This window comes from Corvus brachyrhynchos, unplaced genomic scaffold, assembly GCF_000691975.1.
Source record: "Corvus brachyrhynchos isolate BGI_N302 unplaced genomic scaffold, ASM69197v1 scaffold18, whole genome shotgun sequence".
Lineage (NCBI taxonomy): Eukaryota > Metazoa > Chordata > Aves > Passeriformes > Corvidae > Corvus > Corvus brachyrhynchos.
The window spans coordinates 3622352-3635534 of NW_008246064.1; the positions used below are offsets into that span (position 1 = coordinate 3622352).

At 48.9% G+C, this 13183-nt stretch overlaps 2 protein-coding genes across 2 annotated transcripts in view; both read right to left on the reverse strand.

The window, feature by feature from the left end:
* Window positions 1-341: 341 nt before the first annotated feature.
* LOC103623982 (solute carrier family 22 member 13) lies at window positions 342-9986 on the reverse strand. Its single transcript, XM_008643162.2, has 11 exons — window positions 6863-9986; window positions 5097-5200; window positions 4491-4645; window positions 4207-4375; window positions 3667-3779; window positions 3612-3619; window positions 3074-3168; window positions 2360-2574; window positions 1489-1597; window positions 1135-1345; window positions 342-1008 (listed from the first exon to the last, which is right to left on the reverse strand). Exons 1-11 carry the CDS (start codon window positions 7232-7234, stop codon window positions 982-984), a joined length of 1578 nt encoding a protein of 525 aa, XP_008641384.1. The 5' UTR covers window positions 7235-9986; the 3' UTR covers window positions 342-981.
* A 60-nt stretch (window positions 9987-10046) lies between these two features.
* Window positions 10047-13183, reverse strand: part of LOC108449764 — a 5158-nt gene continuing 2021 nt past the window's right edge. The window contains exon 2 of the mRNA XM_017746807.1: window positions 10047-13183. This exon is cut by the window's right edge and continues 465 nt beyond it. Coding sequence (XP_017602296.1) covers window positions 10494-12944 — 2451 coding nt within the window. The 5' untranslated portion in view covers window positions 12945-13183 and the 3' untranslated portion in view covers window positions 10047-10493.

Genomic DNA, 13183 nt, shown 5'->3' on the forward strand with positions numbered 1-13183 from the left:
AGCTGTCAGCAGCCAACCAAAGATCACTGTAAAAGGCTCACGGTGACTGGGGAAAGCTGTCCAAATGCCCACAGAGTATGCCATGGAATTTCAGCATTCCTGTGCAATTCAGAAAACTTCTAGAGCTGCTAGCAGAGAAAACAAATGCAGATTGTTCATTGGAAGACTTTAAAAAAAGAAAAAGTTCCCTATTGAACTCAGCCACTCTGCTTTAAGACTCTGTTTTTGCATTGTTTGTGTCTGATGGGAACAAAGCATGTTTCCATCTGTGTGTTAAATTACAGACTTACAATTTCTGTGTAGAAAACACTTCAGAGCCAAGAGCAGTTACAAAGGCCAACTGTGAAACAGTAGGAAAAAAAAAAAAAAAGAGTCAACACCATTTATTATTCACATATTGCATTACAAGTGTCTCTTATCAAACTCAGAGCATAATTTATATTATTCATGTAGAAACTCAACTTCAACACCACATGGAAAGAAAAGCTAAATACGTGTGTACAGGGGTGCAGCGACATCCTGATCAAAGATCGAGGCTTGGGCCGACGCGCAGCCCGACGACCCAAGGGATTTAGTGCAGGAGCGACAAGCCCAGCGCCCGCTTTTGCCCAGTACGGCCACTCTACTGGCAATTCCTTATTGCTGTAAAACATGACAGGGAGGTTCCACGGGTACCAGCTTACAAAGGACTGGGGAACACACTGGGAGGCCAGCCAGGCATGACCAAACTGGGTTTCAGGGACACTTGGAAAGAAGTGCATCTGTTCCAAAGGCAGAGTGACACAAATCTCCACTCCCTGTGACTGTGGATATTGTGTTCATCATCCGAAAGACCAGTTTCCAGGCAGCAATGCTTCGCTGGTCTGTTTCAAGAGCAATGGAATTGGACTAGATCATTGGTAGGTGCCTGTCCAGTCATCGCTCGCCCTCTGAGCATCTGCAGACATCCTTCTCCAAGTCCCTGTCATCCTCCCTGGTGTCTCAGAAAAACTCTCCAGTCTTCTGCTCCTGAAGATAAGGAGGAAAGAAGAAGAGTTGAGACCATATTCATCCCTGATTTTGACATTTTTTCTTTGCCATCAATTTGTAGTCTTAGATTTTTTTTTCCTTAAATTCAGAGTTCCCTGTATCTACCCCATCTGGAGGTTGGTCCTTCCCTGTGTCATCTGCCAGGTCAACGCCTTGGGTCTCGGGCAGCAGGATGCAGAACAGGGACACCACCACAGGGATGCTCCCAAAGATGGCCATGGGAATGGATCGGTGGTACTGGTCCAGAGGGATGATCAGCGGGGCCAGGATCCCGGCCACTCTCGCCATAGTCGAGCACAGCCCCACGCCTGTCTGCCTGTGGGAGAGAGGGGCAGTGAGAGGTGTAGGCAGGGGTCAGCATCCCTGGACTGAGTGTGATCATGAGGACAGCTGGGCTCTTGCCCCATCTCCACTGCCAGCCACGGCAGAAGGAAGCCCTGCTGGGTGGGGACTCCTCACCTGACGATCGTGGGGAAGAGCTCAGCGGCGTAGACATAGGAGGTGGAGAAAGTGGCTGTGGCTGTGAGCTTGCCGATGATGGCCAGGACGGTGATTGCCGTGGGCTGGTCTGAGGGGAGGAGGAGAGACCACCACTGTAACCTCCAGGGAGATGGTTCATTTGGGACCAGAACTCTCTGCAGTGGGATTTCTTGGGACAGCCCTTTCTGGTGGACTTGCTAAGCAAACCTACTACCTCACCCATTGGAAATTATCCCCAGCATAACCTTACCTGGAAAATACCCTCTGGCAAAGAGAACTCAGATTTCTCCTGAGGCCTTGGGCATCTTCTAGATCTGCAGCTGAAGTGAGCTGCTGAGCCACCACAGGGGTTTGGGGAGTGCCTGTTTGGAAATGCCACATCTCTGACCTTGAAAGCATCGGGAAACCCCACTGTTTTCTTCAGCCTCACTCACAGCACTGGCACAGCAGCAGGGGTGGTGTATGGACTGGGGCACAAAGAGATGAGGGAGAGTGGGCATTTGCTTTTCCTTTTAATCTAAGAAAGGGAGACATGGTGGCTTTTAAAGCACCTCTTCTGCTACACCTTTCTGCCAGGAGTTGGTGGTGTCTAGTGGGTGGTGGTGTCTAATGGACACTGCCTGCCGAATGCCAGGAGCTGTGGAAGAACCAGGCACAGCCCTGAGGGAGAAGGAATCCAAGGGGAGAGGAAGCCAGCATGCTGGGGATGAAGCACCCTGGGCTGTGGCACTGGAGGCAGCTGAGCCCGTGGGAGTGAGAGTGGGTCTGCCAGCATGGGAGGATGGGTCTGAACAAGGGAAGGGATGACCAGGGCTCTGCCCAGCTCTGCTCACAGGTTGGGAAGATTCACCTTCAGGGATGCCAGTGAGGATGAGACACATCAGGCCAGCCAGCAGCAGGAGAATGCCCTGCACTTTCTTCCTCCCAAACCACTCCAGCAGGAAAATGCAGGAAATTCGAGCTGGAAGCTCCACTGCCCCAAAGGCCAGCTGTGTCAGGTAGATGTCCAGACCAAAATTTGTCACGCTGAGGCTCAGCCCATAGAAGACAATGCTGTCTGCAAACCTGAAATTGATGTGGAATAGAACATGTCACCAGATGGTTTTATGAGGGTCTATCATCAAAAATTAGAAAAGTTAGAGCATACACAACTTATTTAAACTCTCAACAACCTCTATTTTGATTCTAGTCACCACTTGTGACAGTTCTGTGGGACATAGTTGCAGGAGATAAAGCAGAATGGATCCTCATATGGTCAGCAACTTCTAGACTGAACCCAAAACTTCTAGGCACAAAACTATTCCAAGGCCCAGGGATTGCCAAAAGCTGGAATTACTCAAGCCTTTCTAACAATATCCTCATTATCATGGATAATCATCTTCTTCCCATGCCCAGATAAGGTAAATCTGATCCAGTATGTGGAGGTAAAATGAGAGCAGATAAACACACACATCTACATGACGACATATAAAATAGCATTAGGTGAATTTAGAGTTCTTGTCAACAATCAACTTCTTATCTTTCATGTAGGATTGTGGAAAGAATGGACCAGGGAATGTCTTACCAGACACATAACATGATTAAAGTCACCTTCCGCAGGTCCTTCTTCCGAAAGAGATCCAGGAAACTTCCAGATTTGACGTCTTGCTCAGGCTTCAACTTCAAAACACAGAAAGTCAAGGAGTCAAAGCAGGAAAAGGAAACCCATGGCCAGCTCCTTTTCCACCTGCAGACCATGGAAAGCCTTGGTGGGACGGGCCTGTGACACCCAGTGCTGTGGGAGGGAGGGAGGGAAACCAGTGGGGCTGGGCTCGTGCCTCTGTGCTCTGGGTGCCCAGCACAGTGGGGTGGTGACTGAAAGGTTCCTGGGGATGAACACTTCCCCAGTGTAGGAACTTTGGGGTGGGCAAGGAGGGAACTCCCCTTCAGGCCTTTCTGCATGGAAATGCACAGACTAACCAGAGACCTTGTGCTCATCAGTTGCACTCCTGGAATCTTCAGAGGAGAAAAGCCAGGGAAGCGTTGCAGTCCTTCCCAATCCCCAGGTGGACTCCAGAAAGCTCCAGGCTGAGCTTCAGCAGAAGCTGGGCCTCTTCCCTGACCTTGTCCCCTTGTAACTCAACTGGAGCTGAAGTCCCCCCCAGTCCATGCCCAAACCATCCCCAGTGGGAATGGAGAGAGGTTTCTGGGGTGAGCTGAGCTCCAGGGGCTTCTTGGCTTCCTCGATTCTGCCTTTGGTCACCAGCCAGCGAGCTGACTCTGGGAGCACCCTGCCAGGAGGGGAGGCCAGGACATGCTGCTGTGACCTGCTGAGCTCCCCACAGCCCCTTTCTCTGGGACCATGTCCAGCAAGCCGTGGCCACCACAGAATCAGATCACAGAACCCCAGAGTATTCTGTGTTGGAAGGGACCCACAAGGATGATCAAGTCCAGCTCTAAAGTGAATGGCCCATGGGGTCAATGGGTCTAAATACCCTAAATTTAGGCTCCAAATTTGGAGACCTGATTCAGCAAAGCAGCTGCTGCTCTCAGCAGTCCAGTGCCCCAGGGAGATTTGCTGAGCTCTGCAGCAGCTCCTGCAGCACCTACATGTCAGAGGGAAAGACGCAGCCTGGTCCTGCACTGCTGTTGCCTCCTCACTCGCACCCCTCACATCACTGCTATGTCTTCCAGAAGCTCTGCCCTGCTCTTGCTTACCAGATGTAGAAGAAAAGGGCAAACATAGGAGCAGATCCTGTGATTTCCAGCAGCCTCCAGTTGCGAATTCCGTAACTCAAGCCAGCCACCATCATCTGCCCGATGGCAAAAGCCGTGTGAGCAATCAGCACTGCCTTTGGCCGGTAGGAGACACCAACCCATTCTGTAGCTGAGAGCAAAAACAAAGGTTCAGGGTCACCTTTCCAAAACACGTTGGGCTCTCTTTGGTTATTGTGTCTTGAGAGGCTAACTCTGCTGCCTCAGTGCAAGGGTCTCCCACTCACCCAGGGACACCACAGTAATCATAATTCCTGACACCGCCGCTGCCACGACACACCTGAAGGCCGTGTATACATAGAAATGGGGCACAAAGGCAATTCCCAGGCCAAACACACTCTGGATGAGGATGCAGATGAGCAGGACTGGCCGCCTGCCTATCCTGTGGAAGAAGAGGGAAGACACAGTCAGTATCTGGAGAGACCACATGGGGAGAAGGAAGAGCCCAGGAAGGATGCAAAGTGATTTGAGAACCAGAGGAGATTTGGCATCCATGTGAACAAAGCTCCTCTATACACACCCCAAGAAATAATGTGCAGAAAGATCAGTGTCTCCACTGTTGACCCATCATGATGCTGGTAAAGCCTGTGACACCAGCAGGGGCTAAACTTGTGATTCCTGAAGAACCCCCCCACAAGGCTGTATCTGCCTCTCTTTTCAACCCTCCAACATTTACAGACATATCAGGTGGCCCCAGATGCCCTTTCTCAGGCAAGGGGATTGAGTCCTGTGAAGTGAGCAGTTCCTGTTCAGTGCACGGACAGTCTGCACCCTCAGCTGGGCTGTCCCTGGGTGCTGGGCAGTGTCTCTGGGAAGGAACTGTGTTTTCTCACCTGTCACTTAGGATCCCAAAGATCATGGCTCCTATGAGAAGCCCAGCCATGTAGATGGACTGGGAGACGTTATTCAGGACTGCCCTGTCACACACCAGGTCAAACTGGAGGAAGAAAAACACAGATGCTGTTGCTTTTGACAGAGCCCAGCTGCTCTCTAGGGATGGGCAGCCTTTGTGGTCCATAGTGGGTCCAGGATCCGGGTGTGTGAGCTCTTGCTCCAGCACTTGAGAGCAGAGAACCCTTCACAAGGGCTTGAGCCCTTCATGGTGAGCACTTAGAACACAAATCAATGGTGGGAAAGGCATATGAGGTGCTCAGCACACCTCTGCATCCTGGTGCACACCTCCTGGGTGCTGGGATCTACAGGATTCCCCTCCAGCCCAACCATCCCTGAGGAAGCCTCCTGTTTGGCAAGATTTGTTAAAAGTGGGACCTGGGGGTGAGAGCTGTATCAGCTTTCTTCTCTGGCAGAAAAGGCAGGACAGGGTGGAAAGAGGAGGAGGGCAGTGTTTTTTTCTGGTAAAGGAGGACCAGCATAGGAATGGGAAGGGATGCAGCTGCTGGAACTTCCAGAGAAGGCTTCTCTGAAATGGACTTGGTGCTTCAGGGACACCAAGGAGCCTTTGCAAATACCAGAGGCTGGACTTTCTCCTCTGTTCCAGCTCAGAGGAGGGTACTTGTGAGAAAATGCTGGAGCTGGGAAAGGAGGGAGGAGGAAGGGAGGAATGAGGGAAAGTTCGAAAGGAACAAAGGTCCACAGAGGGAGAATCCCAGAATCATTTACATTGGAAAAGACCTCCATCAAGATCATCAAGTCCAACCTTTGACTGACCACCACCTTTCCAGCTAGAAGGTGGGAGGTAAGGCAGAATGGAGAAACTGAGGATGCTGATAAGGCATTGTTCAACTGCATGGCCCATGGGATGTCTTGTTGCAGCCATGAAGGTCTCTGGAGATATCAATGACAGAAATATCAATTAAAAACACTTGGAAGGTAAATGTTATTACCGCTGGCCTGGTTCCTACGGCGTATCACTGTGTCCCACAGCCATAGGGAGGAGGAGGAGGAGGAGAAGATCCAACAGGCAGGAATTGTGCAGCAAGATTGATTTATTTAATTATTTTACAAACTCTTTATAGACTTTTCTCTTCATAGTCTAATTGGACAAGGACCAGCCACCCCTTGGGGGTGATTGGCCAAAATCCTAAAACATCCATTATCAAAATATTTTCTACTATACCATAAATAAGACTTTCCAAGGTTGCAGGTGGCTTGGTTGTTTACATTCCCTGCTACCTCTTCTGTGAGAGAGAAAAATCTCTCACGGACTTAGAAAAATAACAAGAAGTCCTCACTAACAGCATTTTTGTACCTACAAAATGTGTTCACAGAGATGATGAGAGTAGAACCAGGCTGAAGAACAGGGGAAGCTGTGGCAGGGACACCCAAAACGTCCCTCCAGGCAGACACATCATAGGTTCAAGGGTCCGGATACTGGAAAGGGGACAGATGGTGGGCAGAACATGTGCTGGACTCACACCCCCATGGTCACTGGCTGTGCCATCCCCAGGTATCAGCATCATGGCCTTCCTGCAGCAACCTCCCAAGGGTTACAGCTGCCATCTGTGTGATGGAGACAAAATCCTGCAGTAAACTTTAGCCTGACTGCACTACAGCTGGCATTGACTGACCAAACCACAGGCCAGGATATTCCCATCCCCTCCTTTCCACGCCCCCGTCTCATCAAACGGCAATTACAGACCTCGGTCAGCAGGGATGGTGGCGGTTCTGAGGGGTACACCCAGCCACTGCTGCACTTCTGTGTGTCATTCAGGCCGTAGGCCATGATGGAGTCGAGGTCCCAGTCCACCGGGGAGTACATGGAGCACTGCTCAAACTCCCCGTCGGCGCCCCGGGGCAGGGTGAGGTTCAGCTGCTCTTCCTCGGTCAGGTTGGGGCCGACGGCGCGGATCCAGCTGGTGTCACAGTGGTGAGGCACTTCCACAACCATGAACACTTGTGCAATCATTTGGAAAGGATTGAGAAGTAGTGGGAGGGAGAGGAGCAGCATCAGCAGTTTCTGATACAGCCCAAACTCCCCCAGAGCACTTAAAAGATCTCCAAACTCAGCCATGGCGAGCACCTCTACGGCCAGGCTGCACTGGTGCCTATGGCTTAAATAGGTAAATATTAATGTTTAAACTGTGCAAGCACTAAAGCCCTAATCCAGTGAGATAAAATCAGCACCTGTACTGGCACACTAGTCTATGATGATACAGTGCAGTCCTCCGGGCTGTACTTTGTCACCAACCATTCCCTCCCTGCTCCGTGGAAGAGAACAAAGGTGCCAGAACATTGCCGCTCTTGGAGATAGAACAGTGACAACTCATCCTTTTCCAGCTTGGAATGTGTCTCAAGGTCTCCTGAAGGCAACTGTGCTTGCAGCACAAGGTTTTTGTCTGAGGCATGAAGTTGGGATTCTACAAATGCGGGTTTATTTTACCCGGTGTGGTGAAGTAAAAGGAGTAAATTTTCTGCTCCCATGAATGGTTTAATAGCTATCTAACGCATCCTGGAGACTATATGTAAGTGAAGAACACTTCTCCTCTGGACCAGGAAATATGGCTGGTAGTCCAGTAGACCTGGTCTTGACTGCTGTATCCCAAGCTGTCTGTTTTCACTTGTAGAAACCCTGCAAATCTAAATCTAAAGACACTGTAGTTTAAATCTAAAACTAGATTTAAACTACAGTGTCTTGGGGAGAATCCTAAAGGAGAGCTGGCTTAGAGAGTACCCTCAGGGAAAAAAGCATGTTACACACACAGACATAGAAAGCACACAGGATTTGGGAAACAACAGCAACTTGGCTTTGCCTGAGGTTCTGATATCACTTGGAAAGCAGATTGAGCTGATTTCTGCTGCACATCTGAGCTGCCTCCTGGGTAGACTCCCTGAGTGGCTTGTGTCTTTATTCCTGGTAAACCAGATAACTGGATTGCCCTCAGCATGTGAAATTTTGTGCACAATTTGGCAAAGATTGGTTTTACCTGAGCTCCTGGCTGCTTTTACCAGAGCTATGAACACATCACTAACTTTCTCATTCCAAGTCTCCTCTCATATTCTTTCTTTCACTCTCAATGTCCATAGTACATCTGAGCCTCCAACAAAGTCACTCCTGGGTTGCACAAGCCTGTGTTAGTGTTTCATGAGTGGGAATAGCTCTGTTGTGCTTATGGAAGTGAGAAAAAAAGTGTAATACTGGATTTTAAAGCATCACCCCCTAATCTGGAGTGGGAGAGTGAGATCATATTGGTTAGTGCTACTGGAGTAAAGGAAGAGAAGAGTAAATGTTACTTAGAGTTGTGTAAATTCACACCAGCACTGAGCATTTATCATCTGCACACACCACACAGCCAAACATCACTCGGCTCTGCATCCACATCCTTGGATGGGAGGACTTACTGTTATTCAGAGACATTCCTTGTGCAGGATGTTGAGCTACACATCCTCCAGAGGTTCCTTTTACCCTAAATCTATCTCTGACCTTTTTGTGGGATGACTTGTCTGAGGAGATCTGCTCTGGCAGAGACATTTTTACCCTGTCTTGCCTTCTCTATCAGTGTGCAACAAACTCAAGTCTTCAGGATCACTCTGTTGTGTGTGGCTCATGGTCTTCTCTCTCAATCCTCAGCACCTAGTATCTCCTGTGACAGAGGTCCAAGTTCTGACTAGAAAACCTCCTTGAGGGTGACCCACACTTGAGTGAGTCTCACATGCTAATGCAGATGTGACTCCTTCCTTAACACTGTTCTTCCAGCCATGACCAGACAGGCTTTTCTGAAGCCCTGGGGAAGCTTCAGCCCTTTGTCACCCTCAGATGACATTTCTCATGGAAAGATGTTGTTTTCGTAACTGTCTCCATCATCTGGAGCTGAGTGAGTCAATCCTACATGGTAGAGATCTCTCAGGGACAAAGGCTGGGGCAGCCCTGCAAACCTCTGTTTCCTGGAGCCCCACTTATGGGGATTCTGGGCTTATTTCTGTCTGTCCAGCAGCTCTGCCCAGGTGGATTACTAAAGCTTGCAAAGTCTGTTGAAAATGGGGAAGCCTCTGTCAAGGGGCATCAGAAACCAGCAGGTCTCACGGAAGGCCTGGGATGGACAGCTGGAAACCTGTACATCCATGTCCAAGGACAAGGGAGGGGAAGCATCCTAGAGAGAAGTTCAGAAAGAGAAACCACAGCCTGGGAATGAGGTCTAGTGCAGGAAATAGAGCATTGACGCATTAATTCATGGGCTTAGCTTTTCTCTGTACATCAGGAGTGACAGTGCCTGGAGACCTCTTTGCACGCCTCTGTGTTGGGGTGAATTGTGGGGAAATGGATTCATACCCACCGACTGTGGTGCTCCTGCATTTTCCCTCCTCCTCTCAGAGCTGGCAGGGAGAGATCAGGTTTATAGGTGTCATCTGGTAGTGAAAACTCATCTAGGGGCATCAGTCTGAGCACCTTTTGCACAAGTGACAGGGCCACCCACTTCCCACTGCTCCAGTGAGAGGGGTTTGATCTCTGCAAGCCTCCTCTCCATCTCCAGGCACAGCCTGGCCAGGTTTCAGGCACAGCTCTGAGACGGCAGCTCCTTTACCCTGAGCCCCTTGACTCACCCCAAGGTGAGACTGTCTTCAGCATTTGATGAGTCATATAAATGTCAAGGATATCCCTGTTTTCCCTGATTTATGCTGATTGAGCAGTTTCCCTGCATAGAGCACTGACACTGCTTTTGCTGCAGATGCAGTCATTAAGCAGCTTTATTCCTCCAGCAGATCTGACAGAGCCAGGGTTATTTTGGCACTGGTGAGGCAGTGAGGTTGTTGGGGTGTTTTATTTTATTTTATTTTATTTTATTTATTCATTTTATTTATTTTCTTTATTTCATTTTATTTCATTTTGTTCTATTTTAAAAATTAATCATTCTAAGACCTTTATCTTTTTTTTTTTACAGACAGCTGATTAAAACGTGATTTGATTTGCTCTATGACCCTTTTCATAGTGCACGTGTTCATGCTTTAACCCTCTGGGGTTTTTCATGTGCTTGTTTATCATTGGTATAATTGTTAACTCCTGTAATATTTATGTTATGTAATATTTATGCAAAGGGCAGCCCGGGAGGAGCAGAGTGCAATGGCATAGGGAGAGCAGATGTAGCAATGTCCCCACACCGTTAGACTTCAAGACACCAGGGTTCATTTCTCTATTCTGCCCTTCTGACCTTGGCAAGGTCATTTCACTTTTCTCATCACTGTACAGCTGATTTCAAGAATAATTTTTGGTTCCATATTAGCTAACTTGTGCTGCACAGAGGGCTGTGTGTCTTTTTTAATCTGGTTTTTTTCACCTATATAAAGAACTCCTTCTCTGAAAGGTCGTAATTTAACATCTCCAAGTCTTCGGAAGACAGACTGTCATCATCTTCTTCAGCTCCTGATGTTTTCCTGCTCCTGTTCATTTTTTCAGAAGCCTCCTGGCCCGTTTTGGTTGAATCAACATCAAAATGATCAAAGACACCCTGATTAGAGGTTTCAGAAGCATAGCTGCTGAACATGTATGTTAAGGGAAAATTGTTTTCCTGTGTAGGGAAACACATTTTTGTGGAGCCTTCAGCAGTGAGACCCATTCCAAACATTTCTTCTGCTGCCTTTGGAGCCTGGCGCTGTGGATCCAACTGCATCAGGAGTTCACAGCTCTGAGTCCCTTCCAGGTCTCTAATACTCATCTCATCCTGCCCATCGAGAAGCGAGAGGCTGGAGGTGTACCACAGCTCCAGTGAGGCATTTGTTTCTGATGAGATTTCCTGGAATAAATCTGAAGGATTTGGATCGAAGAAAGGTAGATTTTCTGCCTCTGAGTTTTGCAAATCTGAATTTGGAGTTTTTCTTGCTATGCTGGGGAAATCTTGTCCTCCAGAAAAGAACAAGTTACTGTCCCCCAGAAAATCCATGTTGCTGAACTGAAGCTCAGCCTCCTTAGGTACCTTTTCTGAATTGCCTGGTGAAAAAAATATCCCATCCTGTGCCACTGTGCCCTGGACATCCAAGCTCAACAGGTTCTGGGTTTCTGGCAGATGAACATCATGGTGATTCCCTCCCCTGGTGAGATTTTCACTGTTGTCAACTACAGGCATAAGCTCTGGAGGAGGCTGTAGAGGGATTTTTCCATGATTTGAGATTCCTGCAGCTTCTTTCTGATTTTCCTGTGTGGGCACAAGAGGGGGCCAACAGCTGTCCTGTTGCTGCCAAACCTGACTATCTAAAACCTCTTGGTCATGAATGTCAAATTCAGTTCTCTCACGTTTATCATCGTGTGACATACTTGTGCCAGGTGCTAACAACAGGACATCAGTCTCCTTGCTCTCAGTAGAGCCTGAGAATCCTCCAGAGCTCTCCTGGATGTGTTTAGGGAACAGCTCTGTCTTTCCAGGCTGTGGGAGGTGATCATTCTTGGAGGCCTTTTGCTTTGCTTGGCTGGAGGAGCTGAGGAGGCCCTGTGCCTTTTCTGTCCTGCCATCAATATTTGCTTGTTTTGAGGATCCTGCAGGTTTTTCTTGTGCATTCTTCTTCTTCTCTGAGGAGTGACCAAACAAAGTGGCAAGGGCTGACTGGGACTTTGTGGGTTTCCTCTGGGTTATTGCTTCGTTCTTGGGAGCTCTGCCTTTGTCTTCAGAGCCAAAAAGGGTAATGAAGGGGTTTTTCCCAAGCCTGAAACCTTTACCTGATGTCTCTCTACAGGCTTGGCTGCTTCTGGCCTCCTTGCTCTGAGCAGCAGTCTGTGACATAGGCACAGTGCTTTCCTCTGGGAGTTTCAGATCCACTTTTTCTTCCCCTGCTGGATGGCCTCCAGAGTTGTCCAAGGATATATTTGGTTTGGAATATTCTGATGTCTTGGCTGGATGCTCAGAAATGTGCAAGGTGTTTTCACTAAGAACTTCCCTGTAATCCTTTGACTTGGAGTTGTTGACTTCATCATGTGAGGGGCAAGTAGCACAAGTTCCTTTGAGAGGAGTGTCTGTTGATACTGGAAAACCCTTGCCAGGTGATTTCATATGATGGCTCCAAATACCCTCATGAGTGACAGTTTTCAATGGGCCACATGTGTCCTGAGGTTCTGTTTCTTGTAAAGAGGGCATATTGTTATCATCTGTCCTGTCTGGAGAACCAGGTGAAGAGACTCTGCTCTTTGCAGCTTCATTTTCCTGAGATGTGTGCTCAGGACTGGGCTCTTCCAGAGACCCTGACACACTTACTGGTTTCTCTTCTTTTGTCTTCTCAAATTCTGCCTCTTTGCTCTCAATTCCAGGCAAATCTCTTCTGCTGGATGGTTGCATAACTTCCCCCAAAGTTACTGGCATCTGTTTCCCAGGGAACTCTCTGGTGTTTGCCTTTGATTTCTCATTCAACATTTCAGTGATCTCAGGTGACACACCCAGCCCTCCTGGCCCCAGGGACCCAGAAGATACAAAAGAGGTCCTCAACACACCAGAGGCGGAATGGGCTTCTTCAGCTTCATTTTCAGGGGGATCAACACCCTCAGCTACACATTTTAGCTCTGTACTTGTGGTGTTTCTGGTTTCGGGCTCTCCTGGCACATGAATGGTCTGTGTGCTGCTCATTCCCTCTCCAAGGTGATGCTTGGCCCCTGCAGTATCTGGGCTGGCTACAGTCGGTTCAGGCTTGTTATCTGTCATTGTGCCTCCTTTGCTGGGTGTGCTCAGAGACCCACAGGCCTTGTTTTTTGTCACTGGGACCTCTGTGTCAGCGAGAATGCAGCCACCTGTGCCCCCCAGGTACATCCACAAGGTGGGTTTAGTGCTTTGGCATGTGGGGTGGGGAGCAAGTGAGCCACGAGGCAGGGGTTTCACAGGCTCCAGGACAGGAGGGAGGGAGGCACAGGCAGGTCCTCTCTTCAGCTGGGTTTGGCCCTGCTGGATTGCAGCCACACGCTGGGACACCTTCCCCTCTTTCTTTCCTTCAGGCACATCCCCATTCCCAGCCTCTTCACGGCCTCTCTGCTCTCTGTTCTTGCTCCAGG